Raw genomic sequence first — 18,055 nt, forward strand, 5'->3', positions numbered from 1 at the left:
AGAGATCCGGCCACTGCACTCCAGCCTGGGTGACAGAGCCAGACTCCGTCTCAAAAAAAAAAAAAAAAAAAAAGATAAAAAATGATCCACCTGGACGGGACACTCACCATGAACATGAATAGAGGTTAAAGGACAAGAAGTTGCTCTGGGTGAGTCAGTGAGTGAGATTGTAAAGGGCGAGGATATCAGTGTACGCTACTGTAGACTTTATAAACACTGGACACTTTGACTACGCTAAATTTATTTTTTGAATGTTTTTCTTTCTTCAACAATCAATTAACCTTAGCTTGCTGTAACTTTTTTACTTTACAAGCTTTTTAATTGTTTGATCATTTTGTCATAACGCTTAGCTTAAAACACATTGTACAGCTGTACAAAAATATTTTCTTTCTTTATATCCTCATTCTATGAGCTTCTATCTTTAATTTTTTTTTCCTTTTGTACTTTTTAAACTTTTTTGTTAAAAACTAAGACACAAACACACACGTTAGCCTAGGCCTACACAGGGTCAGGATCAACAGTATCACTGTCTTCCACCCGCACATCTTGTCCCACTAGAAGATCTGCAGGGCCAATAACATGCTTGGAGCTGTCATCTCCTATGATAATAATACCTTCTTCTGGAATACCTCCTGAAGGACCTGCCTGAGGCTGTTCTACTCTTCATGTTTGTTTGTTTGTTTGTTTGTTTTTTAGTAAGTAGAAGGAGTACACTCAAAAATAATGATAAAAGCTATAGTATAGTAAATTCAAAAGCCAATAACATAGTTGTTTATTATGTTATCCAGTATCATGTACTGTGCATAATTATATGTGCTATACTTTTATATGACTCGCAGTGCAGTAACTTTGTTTACACCAGCATCACCACAAGCATGAGTAATGCATTGTGCTACAATGTTCAACAGCTACCATGTCACTAGGGATAGGAATTTTCAGCTCTATTATAATCCCTTTAGGCCACCATCCTGTACCTAGTCCCTCGTTGACCAAAACATTGTTATGCAATGCATGACCGTATGTCCTCTCAGTGAAGAGTTGTCAAATTAAAAGTACTCTTACTATTTCTTGCAGTTTGATGTACATTAAATACATAGAAGGTATTTTCTCGTGTTTCTGCTAAGCTTGACTTTCTAACCTAGGATTCATACTATTCTCATCTGTTTATATGACTAATTGCTTTGATGAGTTAAATTAGCTATTTTTCACAGTCTTTATTTTATAAATTACTTCTTTGATTTGAAGAGGTTATTGTTTCTCCTCTTCATATTGAATAATTATAAGTAATGCTGTGCAGCTCAACCAACATTTAAGGCCACCTAATCTGTTATATCCAGCTGCTGTTGGGATGATGTCCTTCTTGGCCCTATAAAGTCAGCAAGGGGAGCATTCCTGACTTCAACACTTCCTTCTTGCTTCAGTGACCTATTAGATGGTTTTTACATGATATTTTAAATATGACAAAATAGTTTATAATATCTCAATGTCTTAATTGGTAGAAAAATGTTGGCATCGTCTCTCTTAGTGGAATAACCCTTCTTCTTCTTTTTTTTTTTTTTTTTTTTTTTTGAGATGGAGTTTCGCTCTCGTTGCCCAGGCTGGAGTACAGTGGTGCGATCTCGACTCACCACAACCTCCACCTCCCCAGGTTCAAGTGATTCTTCTGCCTCAGCCTCCTCAGTAGATGGGATTACAGACATGCACTCAGCTAATTTTTATATTTTTAGTAGAGAGAGGGTTTCACCATGTTGGCCAAGATGGTCTCAATCTCTTGACCTTGTGATCCGCCCACCTCGGCCTTCCAAAGTGCTGGGATTACAGGCGTGAGCCACCGCGCCCGGCCTGGAATAGCCCTCCTTATAGTTGATGATTCCAGCCTTTGTTAGCTGAAACTGATGTCCACATTAAAATACAATAATGGTAGTAATAATTATTTTTTAGAACTGTGAGTGTACACTTTCGATGTGTCAAGGAGGAAATGAATGGGCTTTGAATACCAAGTTACCTTCTTACTTCCAAGGATAGTTCCTCCAGGAAAGAAAAGGTTGAAATAGAGAGATGGGAAAGTCCACTTCATGCAAGTCTGTTTTATCAAAGGAAAAGTTTTAGCCAAAGGGCTACTACTTGGTATATTTCTGCAAACTTCCCCAGAACATTAGCCTCAGCCAGAAATAGAAAGGAACACAGTCCTCTGATTGATCTTTTACCACTTAGAAATTGTCATGACTCCTAACAGGATGTTTAGAGTAGAGTATGGTCGAATATTTGGAATTCTATAGCGATGGAGATTGCTTTCCTTCGGGTGTTCCTTCGGGTGAAAAAAAGAAAAAAACAGGCAAAGAAAAAACAACTCTTTGAGTCAAAGACAATGTAAAGGGATGGAAGTATGGTTGCAGCAGTGCTTAGTTAGAACAATGTCTAAACTTCAGCGTAGACAAGCCCTGAGTGAAATCAAAGCCTCCCACTGCCATAACACCATGAAGGTTTTCACAAGGTGACGCAGATAAATGGATGGGGAAAACAGACCAGAGCGGACACTTCAGTCCTCAGAAATGAGCGTCCTTCCCATTGGCTGTCACCGACTGTCTCAGTGAGTATGCAGTTGCTGTGTGTCTCACAAAAAACAAAATGCACAAAATCCTGGAAAGGGAATTGAAGACTCTGAGGGCAGCACAAAGAGTTAGAGCCAGTTGTGGAGGCTCACGCCTGTAATCCCAGCCCTTTGGGAGGCCAAGGCAAAAAGGTTGCTTGAGCCCAGGAGTTTGAGACCAGCCTGGGCAACATGATGAAACTCCATCTCTACAAAACATTTTTTTTAAAAAGTAGCCAGACATGGTGGCATTCCCTTGTGGTCCCAGCTACTCAGGAGGCTGAGATGGGATGATCGCTTGAGCCCAGGAGGTCAAGGTTGCAGTGAGTCATGTTCATGCCACTGCACTCTAGCCTGGGCAACAAAGTGAGACCCTGTCTCAAAAAATAATAATAATAATAATAGGCCCACTGGGCGTAGGAGGCAGACCATGATGTGTCTGTTGGGCCCTACAAGACTCCCCTTGCTTTTCTTTCACTGAAGTAGTGTTACCGGTGGAAGGTGTCCAGGTTCTTGGCATCTTGAACAAAGAATTGAACAAAATGCACAAACAAAACAAGGAAAGATTTAAGCAACAAAAGCAGAGATTTATTGAAAATGAAAGTACACTCCACAGGTTGGGGGCGACCTGAGCGTAGGGGCTCAAGAGCCCCATTACAGAATTTTCTGGGGTTTAAATACCCTCTAGAGGTTTCCATTTGTTACTTGGTATACATCCTCTGTAAATGAAGAGGATGAAGTCAGGTTACAAAGTCATTTACTCAATGTACACCCTATGTCAATGGAGAGGATATTTTCTGTCCTAGCTGAAGTGTTTCCATTTGATTTGGTTCTAGGAAGTCAGCGAGAATCAGACTTATGTTCCCTGCCTCCAGACCCTATTCTCCTGCCTCAGTAAGAGGGAATTTTTTTCATTTTGCTTTGTATTCCTGTCCTTTTATTTGATTGATGACATTCAAAGAGTCATATAATGTCTAGCTTCCTTCTTTGGCATGTGTTTGTGCAAAGTATAGCTCGGGATTGCACAACCAGAATGCCCATGACTTTGGCCACCTATGTGCTGGGGAAGGCACAGTGCACAACAGTGGCCGTGTCATCAGCTTAGGGATCAATATGACTTGGGTCTTGAATACTGGCCAACCTTGTGCAAATTACTTAACTTCTCTGAGCCTCAGATTCCTTGTCTTTAAATGGGATTAATAATAATAACACTTCATGTGGTGGTTATGAAGATTAAATACAGTATCCATTAAGTGCTTAGCACAGTTGCTAGTATAAAATGAAGCAGTCAATAAATAGTAGCCCAAAATAAAAACCTTTCCCTGGAGGGGAGCATTCATTGCAGTATTTTATACACAGCCTGTAAGCAATAAACTTTTGTTGAATATATATTGAATGTATGCAGTCATTTTTTCATCCCCCAGGGTTTCAACCTACGTGCTTGTTTCCTCCCTAAAAGAAGTCCCATCCCAACTTGTTAATACTCTTAGGAGGAAGTTTGGTAAAAGACTCAGTTTTAGTGGTTCCCTAATAAAGTCTGTTCAGATATAATTAAAAATTCTTCCTACAATTATGCTAATAAGTTCAATATACAGCCTGGCTGATGAAGTCTAATAAATTCCCTATTGTATTTAGAAACAATGGTAGCTTTGTTTTATTCTGTGTTTTAGAGACTCCCAATGTCATAGTGCTTGCTAAGAAAAGCAAACAATAAATAAACTTTTTTGTTGTTAGGAGTTTTACTAAAAGAAGTCTCTAAGTGCGTATTTGGTTATGTACTCTCCTTCTAAGGTCACACTAATACTTCAGTTTATAAAATGAATAATTTTTTAGTGTGCTTCACCTGACATTGACCAGCAGTTGCCATCTAATAAGTAAGATTTTCAAAATCCGTATTTACTAGCCTTTTCTATAATGTCATAAGGATAGCATAAATATTAGGAAACCTTATCTCCTTTTATATTTTTACAAGACAGTAATTTGAGTTCAGTTTAGATCTTTTACCACACATACATCTCAAATTTAGATATAATAATAAGATCACATCACCTTAAAACTCTGTCAGAATATACCCTACAGTCATCCATTCTTTTTCTTATACTTTTCTCCATTTATTCACTAGTTCCCTTGTCTTGAGTTTTGTTAGTTTCCACCTCTCAAAATGTCACTGTCTAAAAATACAAGTCTCTTCTACGTTAAAGTTTTTGTCTGCCTCGTGATATAGCATAAATTCTCCCACTTCCTCTGTAAATTGCTCTAGTTTATGCGTGTGTGTGAATAAAACTTTATTTACAAAAACAGGCCACAGGCTGGATTTGGCTAAATTGCCCTAGCTCGCCAACACTTACAGTGGTTCTCAAAACATAGTCTTAGGGAACCAGCATCACCAGCAGCATCTGGATACTTGTTAGAAATGCAACTTCTTGCCCCCCACCCCCAACCCCCGACACATACACCTACCGAATTAGAAATTGTGGATTCAGGGCCCAGCAATCTCTGTTTTAACAGTCTCGCCCTTTCATTTATCAATTGATTTATGCATTATCCACTTCCACAAAAAAGATTTGAAGTATCTTACTATAGATAATCAGGTAGGTGTATCAAGAGCAGAAAAAATTAACCCAGATCAAAAGATAGAAACCAAGGAGGAAAGAGAAGGTGTGTGTATGTGTGGTGGGGTGGGGCAGGGGTGGCAGGGCTCCATGAAGACCTAGAGAAATGCTTTAACAATCAAGGATTAAACTCACCCAGGGCTTCCTAGGATTCAGACCAAACAAACATGTTGGATTGCATAGCTTGCCTCAGTCACTAGTACAAAATGAATTCTGCCCTGTACTGTCCAAATATATATATATATAATCATGAAGGGGAGGAAGTGTGATGGTGGTCTTTGCATAAGACAAGCTAAGAAATGTGATGAATCCTATTCTTGAAATCAGCCTAAAACTGTATTGATGTATTCCTTGTTTCATAATTTAAGTAAATCTTATGAGTACCAAAGGCCCAGAGCTAAAAGGGTAAAGATCTGTCCCAGGGCCAGGTATTTTGGACTAGAGAATGTTGAAGAATGAAGGCCAATGGCCCATAAGAAGGAGTTTGACATGACTGACAGACATTTTTAAAGTGTGCATATCTGTGCCCCATATCTAGGGAATTAGCCTACAATAAGGGCTGCACAACACTCTTTCTTAAAAGCTTCCTAGATGATTCTGGTGCGCACTAGCACATGAGAATCCTTGCCAGAGTCTGTGACCTTCAAATTTCAGTCATCTCACTCAGGCCTTTAAAGCAAATACACGCAGAAAGTCCGAGAATGAGAGCACTAGCTGGAAGCTGAAAAGTGGAGAACTCCAAAAATTATCATTTGTCAATTGAGAAAAGGTCCCAGTGCCATAGATCCAGGAGAGCAAGTGGGTCTTATCCCCTGTGCCAACCCTGACCAGCTGGAGTTGACTGCCTGGGGTGTTTCGAGGAGAGGGTTTGTGGCAAGGTGTGTTCAGGGCACCACTGTGATTGATGGACTATACCTGCCAGCTGTTTGGTGGTTAGGAGCTGTGGCGTGTATGGCATGTGTTTGTTGACCTTATTCTCCGGGTTAGATAAATGAATAGAAGAAATAACATTTTGTTGAAAAATTCAGTAAACTGACTTACTTATCTCTCTGAATTTTTCTTCCCAAAGCTTTTTTTTTTTTATTAAACAGGGTCTTTCTCTGTCATCCAGGCTGGTCTGGAACCCTTGGGCTCAAGCAATCCTCCTGCCTCAGCCTCCTGAGTAACTGGAGATACAAGAGCGTACCACACCCAGATATTTTTTTTTTCTTTTTTTTTTTTCTTTTCTTTTCTTTTTTTTTTTTTTTGAGAGACAAAGTTTCCCTGCATTGCCCAGGCTCATCTCAAACTCCTGGGCTCAAGCGATCCTTGATCTGCCTCGGCCTCCCAAAGTGCTGGGATTATAGGCATGAGCTACCACACCCAGCCTACAAACTTTATTTCTTGAATTTTAAGCCAGCTTTAATGTCAGTCTTCTCACTTCCTCAATTTTCCCTTCTCATGATTTCCTGCAGGATATTTCTTGAAACTTGATCATCCTTGATGTGGTTTGGATCTTTGTCCCCACAAAATCTCATGCCCAAATACTAATCCTCCGAGTTAGAGGTGGGCCCTGGTGGGAGGTGATTGGATCATGGGGGTGGTTTCTCATGGTTTAGTGCCATCCCCTCAATGCCGTTCTCATGGTAGCAAGGGAGTTAGTTATCATGAGATCAGGTTGTTTAAAAGTGGGTAGCACCTTCCCCTCACTCTCTTGGTCCTGCTCCTGCCGTGTTAAGCCAGGCCCACCTCCCCTCTTCGCTTTCCGCCATGACTGAAAGTTCCCTGAGGCCTCCCTGGAAGCAGAAGCCACTATGCTTCCTGTACAGCCTGCAGAACCGTGAGACAGTTAAACCCCTTTTGTGTCTCGGGTTTATTTTATAGGAATGTGAGAATGGACTAATGCAATCCTTTAGGTAAAAACGTTGTATTTCTCACAGCTCAAATATAGCAGCATGTATGTGTAAGGCCTGTTCTCTTCCTGTATGCATTATCCTCTATTTTTCAGGTTTAATAACTTTACTTTTTCCATTTATTCAATATATCTATACTTTCTTCTCCTATTTTAGCCTAGGTATCTTCTTTCTTTCTGTGTGCTCAGAAGAGTCAAGATATACAAAAATACTATATAAAACATAACATTTTAAATTTATGAGTCAGTGTAAACATTTGTCCAGGCTTTGAGTTGGGATACATATTAGGTTTTTTTTAAAAATAAGAGGTATAAGAAGACAGTAACTTCTTCCAGATGAATTCTAAATATTTTGTATGAATCAAAAATAACTCTTTGCCACCCCCTACCTCACACATATATAATGTACAAAAATTAAATCAAAATGGATTAAAGGCCCAAGTCTCAGAACTAAAACTATAAAACTCTTAGAAGAAAATATAGGGACAAATCTTCATGGCGTGAAGTTGGCAATGCATTCTTAGGTATGACAGCGAAAGCACAAGCAACAGAAGAAAAAAACAGCTTAGACTTTATGAAAGTTAAAAACTTTTATGTATCAAAGAACACTATATATTGTGTGTGTGTGTGTATATATATATACACACACATATATGTATGCCTTAAAACGGAACAACAAAAAGATGTGTAGTATTAGGATGCCTTGTCCTCCACATTGTTATGCATGTTTGTTTTCTTTTTAATTTGTTTTTGTTGTTGTTAATGCAAAGATCAAAGGCCTAGGAGTCGGGAGACTTAGGATCATGGTTGCAGCTCTGCAGGTAATGAGCAGCATGATCTGGGTGATCTTGGGGACCTCCACCTCCCAACTTCCCGCATTCTAGTTTGCTCATTTGCTCAATTACTTTATTTATTTATTTATTTTTTCCAAGAGACAGGGTCTAACTCTGTCACCCACGCTGGAGTGCAGTGGCTCGGTCATAGCTCGCTGCAGCCCCAATCTCCTGACCTCAGGTGATCCTCCCACCTTAGCCTAACAAGTAGCTGATACCACAGGCATGCCCCACCATGCCCGGCTAATTTTTGCTTTTTTAAGAGATGGTGATCTCACTGTGTTGCCCAGGATGGTCTCAATCTCCTGGCCTCAAGTGATCCTCCCAGCTCAGACTCCCAAAGCACTGGTATTACACGCATGAGCCACCACGCCCAGCTCATTTGCACCATTACTTTTACAGCCCACATTTGTTCTAGAAGTCTTTGATTCTATTGTTATAAATTTATAAAGAACTTGACCATATTTTTAAGTTGAGTGGTTCCAATGAACAAAAATTTCCAAAGCACCTGCATATGTCCTATACTGCCTCTTAAAATGCGGCGTATACTGAGAGGAATGAGACATGGCCTCATCTTTAAAGCCATTTACAGTATATTAGAGAAGAATATGTAAGCAAGGAGTTACAAACGTCTATTCCTATGGCAGCCAAGCAGGGAACAGAAATTAGTGAAACAGGCCAGTAGGGAGGTGGCAAACTGGATAGTACCTGGCTCTTCTAAAGAGAGAAGCTGTAACTCAGTTCCAGCCTATGTTTACCAAGTGGGAATGGGGATTCAGTGTTGCCAGATATTCCAAATTTCAAAAGAAACTAGTTGTTTATCATTTTATATGAAACCTGCTGTTTAAAAAATTTTTTGCTGTGATTGCCAGCTGGTTCAAAAATGCTTAAAATAGTCTTTTAGTCTTTCATAAAAGCAAAAGATGTTTGCTAGCCACTTGAGTCCTGTGGTCCACCCAATAGTGACTTCTCAAACATATAATTAAAATGCTATACATTTAGTGATAGCAATGTGTGCAGAGTTCACAAAGAGTACAAATAGTGATTAACTCGGCTCAGAATGATTTCTAAAAAGGCTTTCTAATTACTTTCTAGTCACTTCTCAATTCTTTAAGCACTTTTTGTTTTTTTAGAATGAGTAATTCATTTACCCTGGAGAGCTGGATGACGCTGAACACGTCTCCCTTGTCTGTTAAGTAAATACATGTTTGGTAAATTCCACAAGTGAGCCTTTGGAATGTGTTTTGACAGTTTTGCCCATTCAGGTTTTTCTGCTGCTTCATCTCCTGGCTTTTTTTTACAGGCTTTATTGAATTGTGAAAAAGGGATGTCCTTCCTGCTGCTCAAGTCTCATTTTATAGAATAGAATGGATTCATTCTCGTTTTTGAATGGAGCTATAATTAACATGGTTCCTTTTGTTTAACAACCTCAATTTACATAGTACCTGCTCATTCCGGAGCGTCATTATTGCTAGCACAGCTTCATTGACTGATGTCTGAGGGCTCTGGGAATAGTGTTTGTTAATTATCTGCAACAAACCAGGTAACTAAGGGGAGGTTCTGCTACTATGACTTTGATGAAAGTAGCGCTGATGGTTTTTTTAATTGCTTAATGATAGATTTGATCATCTTAAAGCAAAATAGAACACATACTCAGCTACTGAGAAGGTAGTGTTAAATCGTAATTGCTTACACACACACGCGCGCGCGCACGCACACACGCGCGTAGGCCCTGCATGGTCTTTTGCTGTATTTCTTTAAGAATGTACTAAGTTTACCTTCAGTCAATATGAATGTGTAATTTTTTAAATAATGTCATCATCAAAGTGCCTGTAAATATTTTATAGTGCATAGTAAATGCTAATGTCCTCAGAGGCCAAGCAGTACTGTATGAAGCAGTCTAATGTTGGGGACTTAGGCAAAATGGAAACAATATGATCTGCTTAAAAGCATTGAAGTTTCTATTGTTTTGGATTTTTTAAAACGTTGTTCTTGGGGTGGGATGGGAACACATCTCTGGGCCTAATTTGGCCCCGTGCTCTAGTTTTCTTATGTGCTTTCTGGAGAAAAGGAGGCATTCAGTGTTTAGAGTGACTGAATTCTAATTTGTTATCGTTGTTGTTGTTGTTGTTATTGTTGTTGTTGTTGTTGAGACAGAGTCTCACTGTGTTACCCAGGCTGGAGTGCAGTGGCACGATCACGGCACACTATGACCTCTGCCTTCCGGGTTCAAGCGATTCTCCTGCCTCAGCCTCCCAAGTAGCTGGAACTACAGGCACGTGCCACCATGCCCAGCTGATTTTTGTGTTTTTGCTAGAGACGGGGTTTCACCCTGTTGGCCAGGATGATCTCATTCTCTTGACCTCGTGATCTGCCCACCTCGGCCTCCCAAAGTGCTGGGATTACAGGCATGAGCCACCGCGCCTGGCTCAAGTTCTAATATTTTAAAGCCAAGGAGCACTAAAGATCATCTAATCTAAGACTCTCATTTTACATTTGAGGAAACTGAGGCCCAGAGAAAGGGAATGTTTTACCTAAATCAAACCCCAAGTGAATACTTCTTGATTTCTTTGAGTGTGTCTTAAAGACAAGGGAATTTGGAGATCATTTTAGAGATGGTTGTATTTCTGCATTCTCCAATAAGGTGACCACTAACCACGTGTAGGTACTGAGCACTTGAAATGTGGATAGTGCTACTGAGGAACTAAAGTCCATTTTATTTATTGAAGTTTAAATAGCCCCATGTGGCTAGTGGGTACTGTATTATATTGGAGAAAGAAACTCAGAAATTGAGTTTTTTATCCCTAATTTATTATAGCCTACCTTAAATCAATATGCTGCTTTACATATAACTCAAGAGCCAGTCAACAGTATACTTCTGTTTACCTCCTCTTCATCTTTTGTGCTTTGGTTTTCATACATTTTGCTTCTACATATGTTATCACTATTTTTATTTTAAACAGTTAATTACTTTGAAAGAATATAAGATAAAAATAAATGCTTTTATTTTTATTTTCTTATTTATTTATTTTTGAGACAGGGTCTCACTTTGTCACCCAGGCCGGAGTGCAGTGGCACAATCTTGCCTCACTGCAACCTCCGCCTCCTGGGTTCAAGTGATTCTCCCACTTCAGCCTCCCAAGTAGCTGGGACTACAGGCATGTGCCACCACACACAGCTAAGTTTTTGTGCTTTTTGCTAGAGAACGAGTTTCACCAAGTTGGCCAGGCTGGTCTGGAACTCCTGACCTCAAGCGATCCACCCTCCTCGGCCTCCCAAAGTGCTGGGATTATAGGCATGTACCATCATCACCTGGCTAATTTTTGTATTTTTAGTAGAGATGGGGTTTTGCCATGTTGGCCAGGCGGATCTAGAACTCCTGGCCTCAATTGATTCACCCACCTCAACCTCCCAAAGTGCTGAGATTACAGGTGTGAGCCACCGCGCCTGGTCTGCTTTTATATTTATCCACAGATTTACCATTTCTGGTGTTCATCATTCTTTCTTGTACATCCAGGTTTCCATCTAGTGTCATTTCCCTTGAGCCTGAATAATTTCCCTTAATATAACCTGCAGTTTACTTCTGCTGGGTAATATTTTTTGCTTATCAAAGAATATCTTTATTTCACCTTAATTTTTGAAGGCTATTATTGCTGGATATGGAATAATAGAATGACTTTTTATTTTTTCTTTTAGCACCTTGGAATGTTGTTCCATTGTATGTTTGTATTGTTTCTGATGAAAATTCAGCCTTCATCCTTATTATTGTTTTCCTGAATGTGTCTTTTTTTCTGCTGTTAAGATTTTTTTTTTTTTTTTTTTTTGAGAGGAAGTCTAGCTGTGTCACCCAGGCTGGAGTCAGTGGTGCAATCACAACTCACTGCAACCACCGTCTCACAGCTTCAAGTAATTCTCCTGCCTCAGTCTCCCGAGTAGAGTCGCTGGGACTACGGGCACCCACCAACATACCCAGCTAATTTTTGTATTTTTAGTAGAGACAGGGTTTCGCCATGTTGGTTAGGCTGGTCTTGAACTCCTGACCTCAGGTGATCCACCTGCCTTGGCCTCCAAAAGTGCTGGGATTACAGGCATGAGCCACTGCACCCAGCCAAGATTGTAAATTTATCTTTAGTTTTCAGAAATTTGACTGTGACATGACTAGGTGTGGTTTTTATTTCTCTTGCTCAGAGGTTCTTAAACTTCTTTGATCTGTGGATCGGTTTTTTAAAAAACACAGATTGGAAAAGTTTGACTGTTAGTTCTTCAGATATTTATTCATAAATTTTTATGTCTCTAATAATCTCTTTTTCTTGTAGTCTAATAACATGTATGTAAGACCACTTGTTATAACCTCACAAGTTATTGATGCTGTGTTCATTTTTTTAAAAATTTTTTCCTCTTTCAGTTTGGATAATTTCTATTAACTATGTTCATGTTCAGTGATCGTTTATTCTATAGTGAAGGATATTCTATTTGGTACACCTAGTGAATTAATTTCAAATGTTATATTTTTATTTTAGAATTTTATTTGGTTTCTTTTAGAGTTTCCATTTGTTTCTTGATAAACTCATATTTTCACCAATTATGTTTACCTATTCCTATAAATTATTTAACACAATTATAATAGTTCTAAAATCTTCATCTGTTAACTGTAGTGACTAGGATCTATTGGTCTACTCATATAGACTGTATTTTCTCTTGATTATTCTTCTTTCCTGTTTTTTTTGCATGTCACAATTTTATAGTATTCCACACACTGTATAAAAAAGAACAAGGGAATCTGAAATATAACATCCCGGGTTTGTTATATATACAAGATAACATTTTACTCTTATCTTGTATTTAGATAATAGAAGGATCTGATTCTCCCAAAACTTGAGTTGGTGCTGAGCTGAAGCTATAATAAGATTGGATTCATCCATGATTAGTGCACTTCCAACCTGTGTTCATGCTGCTTCTTACAAACAAACAAACAAACAAAACATATTGTCAATGTTTGAGCTGGGAGTTGGTTGATCTGCAGTTTCAGATGTTTTTTGGTTCACCTTTAGACTCAACTCTGACAGCGTCTTAAAATATAAGCGCACAAGAATGTGTGGGAATATGTGATTTCTCTTTACTGACTAGCTCCACCTTTATTCCCTCTTATTTGGCAAATTTGAAGATTTGGGGAGAAATATCAGACTAAGCAATTTGCTTTTGTGTTTAGAGTTCATCTAGATTCCATTCTGTTTTGTAAGCCTACATCATCATTTAACGTTTGACTGATTTCTCTCATCCCTATAAATTCTATCTATGGCAGGCTCATTCTCAGAGCAGGCACTTGCCCTATATCAAACTTGGTATCAAAGTTGCCACACCTGTTCGCTCATACACAAAGTACTTGTTTCTCTCTAGAATTCATCAGAGCTTCTTTGCATCTACTTACTTCCTCCAGAAAAGTTTAGTAATTATTTTGTCTGGGTTTTTCTTGTTTCCATGGGAATGGTCATTTGCATCTTTCTATGGCATCTTTCTACATCCTAACTGGAAGCAGAAGTTCCTCACATGTCTTAGGTTGTCAAATAATGAAAGATGTTGAAAGAACTCTCTTTCCATTGTTGTATTTTTCCAGATACCAGGAATTCAAGAGGCTCTTCATGCCCAAGTAACATCAATACAGAGGATAACCTAGCTATTCAGGGCATGAGAGCAGAGTCAATGCCCAGGAAGCTATGCTAAATGCCGAAGAGTGACTGATCCAACCACTCCATGATCAGATCCCTCCTGAGAAAGCTGTATGTGAATCCCTCTGCTTCCTGAAGCAGCACGTTTTCTACCTTTTTTAGATTCCGTAGCCAGAAGTTCCCAAGTCATGTCCAAAATTCAGTGCTCCAAATTGTGAGGACATATTGCTTCAAAGTTTTTCATCTGGTTGGTGTTCTGCAATACACATATGAAAACACATGCTTCAGTATAGCTCTTTTGCAGAACTCCTGCACTTCATGAAAGTCCCTGTATGCAAACAGTAGTTGTGTAACTGTGAATGCCTTTTATCTGCTACTAAAATTGCTGGTGAAGTTTTCAAGTGCCAGAAGATACCCTTACCTTCTCTTAGTCCTTTAAAGAAGACCCAACTTGCTGTTTTCTCTTTTTAAAATAATTTGTTGGAAACCACATTCTTAACAAAGTTTATAAAAAGAAAATTAAATAAATATAGGTGTGCTGAGGAATAATCACTGTCCTCTGGAGAGTGTCCTGCATCTTCCATAATGACTAATTTTTAAAAATATTTTGAGTGTATCAAATGGGACATTTCCTGGTGAATTAGATTTGAGGCTCCTTCCCTTTCAGCCAGTTTATAACATGATGTGAGCCTCATTCAGTAAGTCCTAACTTCTTACAGAGAATATTTTAATCTGCTCACCTCCAAAATACAGGTCTTACAAGTTTTTTTTTTTTAAAAAAGGAGTTCATTCATTTTAGTCTTATGTTAGACTTATACTCTTATTCAGATGGTATTATTATTTTATGAGTAGAGAGACATGATGCTTTCAGTGATACAAGTTCTTCAAACTAAGTCTTATTTTCATGATGTCAGGCCAGTCCTTCAGGAGATATCTTGCTAGATTTGAAGTTACCTGCTCCTTTCTCAGTTTCTTTATGGGGCAGGAAAGTATTCAATGGCTATTGTGTATATCTTCCAAAAGATTGAAAAGTAAAGGAAATGTTAACCAAAAACCCTTTTGCACATGTGTTTATCTATAAAAAGGGGCTATGGATCAAGGAGATGATTGATTCTGGGTAACTGTAAAAACGAAAATTCATTTTATGTGTTTGAGAACTCTACTCCCAGGATGATTCCCAGGACCACTGTGGAAAGGAGAGAAGTGCAGGAAAGAGCTCTTCCTTCCAGGAATTCATTTATCATGCTCATACTGACATGGAGAATTCCAGCATACACTGTCGGTTTTCATTGCCTTGTTATGCTTCCCATTGTTTCTTAATCTCAAGAAGACCCTCACAGTCAACAAGTACACTATTTATAAAATTTATGATTTCTCAAATTAGTTCAAGAGCAGCAGTATGGCTGTTCCATTCTTAAGGCACTATGGAAAGTAAAGAACTGAAAATTTAAATCTCACATCTGCCGTTGGCTTAGGCCTCTGAGCTTGTGTTCTTTCTATTACGGTGTTTTTGGTGAATGCTTACCTCTTCAGTTAAATTATTCAAGAAAAATAAACCTAACAATGTTTCTAACTATTTAATGAAATAATCACCAAACCAAAGATAGTCTGTATTAAAAATAATCCCTCTAATTCGTTGTCTTGATTTGTTTTGGTTCGACTAGAAGAGTGGGCCCCACAGTGGAAAAGAAAAACCACATAACTTTCTTTACATGAATTTTTTTTTTCATTCCATAATAGTTATCACTGTAATATATTTGGCCTGAAATTTTCTTTATTAGAGCATTAAAATGGAAGATAGCAAGCAAGAAATGAAAAAAGAATTGTGTTTCCAACAGTGCATGGCATTTGGGTGTTAAGACTGGGATGCATACGCTCTTGCCAATATCTCTTCTCTTGCTAGATCGAGTTAGTACTTGGGATGCTGAGCTATGTCTGGGGAGGCAAGGAGATTGTGAGAGTGGTTTATAACTCCTGAAAAGACCCAGATTTTACTTCTTGTTTGTTGATTCCTTCAGTAGCAGACCATAGGTCCACTCAGAGTAGAGTTTTCTCCTCGGCGAACCTGATAGAATGATGAATCTATTACCTGCTTTCTGATGTCAGCTTCTCCAGTGCTACACTGGATGGACTTTAAGAGCAAGAATAGGTCACAAACCTGACACATACTTTAATTCTTTTATTTATTCATTCTTTCCACAGATACTTACTGGGGATACGATACCGGCCACAGACACAATAGTAATAACCTATTTCCTCTTCGTTTTAGATTATATGTTATAATACCATCAATCTGAACAGAAGAAAATATGATATAAATAGCATTTTGCTGAAATAATTGCAATGTTCATGGTGCTCATATATGTTAAAGGTTTTAAGTGAAAAATGAATTATAATTGCTATATTATGTTGATAAAAGAAATCCAATGTAACAGTAATAACAGTATGACAAAATTGAATATTGTCGTGCAAGAAAAGAAAAAAATTCAACTTCAGTTATTTCCTCCTTCTCCATTATTGATATCATCTTCCACTGCCGTGATGCTTCCACTGGGAGCCACATATCTTACCCAATTTTACCTTAAGGATAAATTGTATGGGGTTAATAATAAAGAGCTGAAATAAGTCTAAGAGGAGCTACTATACTGAGAAAGAATGTTAAAAATGTGTATGCTGTCAAAAATATATTTATGCTAGTGCATGTAACTGTTTTCTATGAGTTGGATTTTCTGTCATGAAAGGAGTATACAGTGCTTTTTCTAATGTGCCTTGAAACACAAACTCTTCTGATAACACTTGTCTGTAACTCTTCTGTAACACTTCTTTAACTGCTTAATCCTTACTGCTGGCATGGAAGCTCCATGAGTGCAAACACTTAATGTTGTTTGCTGGCCATATCCCTGGCACCTGTACCTGGCACACAGTGGGGACTCAATGATTCTTTGTTGAATACTCTGAGTCTTACATACTATTTCATGACATGCCTTTATATGGTACCCTATAGCTTCCACAACATTTTTACTTAGGCTGTCTTGTTGGATCATAACATCAACTTGGTGAGAAAGGCAGGACAGATATTTTTTCCTGTGAATAAAATTGCAGCTCAAGTGGGCTACAGCAGGACTAAGATAGGAGAATGGCAAAGTCATAATAGCCCATTAATGTCCTTGATTGAATGATGATCAATCAATCATCATTCAATAAATGCTTATTATTGTTGTAGGCCAGTCACTGTGCTAAATGTTGTAACTGAATTACCTTATTGAACTCTTACAGCAAGCTCATGATATAGTACTATTATTATTAATATTCCCATTTATGGATAAACTGAGGCACAATGAAGTTAGCCACACAGCTAGTAAGGGCCAGCACTGGGATTTTGGCTCAGGCAGTGTGAGTTCACAGCCAAAGCTCTCAATGTGGCCTAACTACAGCTCTACATTTTTAGGGTGTCCTTTTAAAAAAGCCTAGCAGTGTACATGTATGAGCCAAATAACTACTATGGTGACTTCTTACTGACTTCATTAAATTATTTGTTATTGTTAGAATACGTGCTTGTTTGAATGCTTCTATATGTCTATAAGCCAGAGATGATTGTTGTTATAGGTATGAGTAAAGAGACAATGCCAGAGGGAAAAGGAGAGAGAGATGTAGAATAAGGTAGTCAGATAGGTTGCCAAGATTAAAAGAGAGGCGTCCTTCTAGTATGGAATAAGGCACCTCCCAGGTAATGGGGAATGAGTCTGAAAATGATTTATTCAAGGCAGCTGGTTATTTATGAGGTCAAGCCATACCTACTGTCTTCTAAAAGGGTCTGCAGATTGGAGAAGAGACTGCCTAGTGTCAACCAAATAAGATGATCATGGCACGGGAAAACCTCATTAAAACTCAGCAGTATGGCTTTTTAATGAATGTTCTAAATTGCCTATAACAGTATTAGGGTTTCAAAGTTCTGGGGTGAAAACACTGTCTCCAGCATTAGCTCTCTTCTACTACTTGAGAAGGAATGCACCTCACCTTGAGTTGACTCAAGTACCTAGAGCTGCTGATAACACATTAAATGAGCCCTTGCCTTGAAGAGAGCAGAAGCCTAGAGACAGTTCACTACCAATAAGCATATGTAGGTGAGCATATGAGGATTACTTGTGCAGGGCGAATACACTAAAATTAAAATTGTTCTAAATGGAGTCTGACATACATGTGCAAAATGAAAGGGGAAAGGGAGAGCAGAATCATTAACATTACTTATAACCTGTAAAAACCAACAGCTAAATTCCATGATGACAAAATAGACTAATGGACATCAGATCTCCTCCACCTTTGCTGATATTTGCTGGAGTGGCCTGGGCAAGGCATCATCTCTAAGTCATTATTCTCATGTTGGTTATGTTCTATAGGTCAAATATCTAATTATACCTAAGATAAATAGACAAATTTATCAAATACTGTTTATATTTTTCCAA

The 18,055-nt window shown here is 38.5% G+C and overlaps 1 protein-coding gene across 9 annotated transcripts in view; it reads left to right on the forward strand.

Moving 5' to 3' along the window:
• Nucleotides 1-18,055, forward strand: part of VTI1A (vesicle transport through interaction with t-SNAREs 1A) — a 507,313-nt gene that overhangs the window by 202,457 nt on the left and 286,801 nt on the right. The window contains exon 7 of one of the 9 annotated variants that reach the window (XM_038008814.2): nt 13,541-14,079. The exons of the other annotated variants lie outside the window; for them this stretch is intronic. Within the exon in view, the coding sequence (XP_037864742.1) occupies nt 13,541-13,647 (107 nt within the window). The 3' untranslated portion in view covers nt 13,648-14,079. Of the gene's footprint in view, nt 1-13,540; nt 14,080-18,055 lie in introns of those variants that run through there. 9 annotated transcript variants of the gene reach the window in all.

The sequence above is a fragment of the Chlorocebus sabaeus genome, chromosome 9 (assembly GCF_047675955.1).
Source record: "Chlorocebus sabaeus isolate Y175 chromosome 9, mChlSab1.0.hap1, whole genome shotgun sequence".
In the NCBI taxonomy this organism is placed as follows: Eukaryota; Metazoa; Chordata; class Mammalia; order Primates; family Cercopithecidae; genus Chlorocebus; species Chlorocebus sabaeus.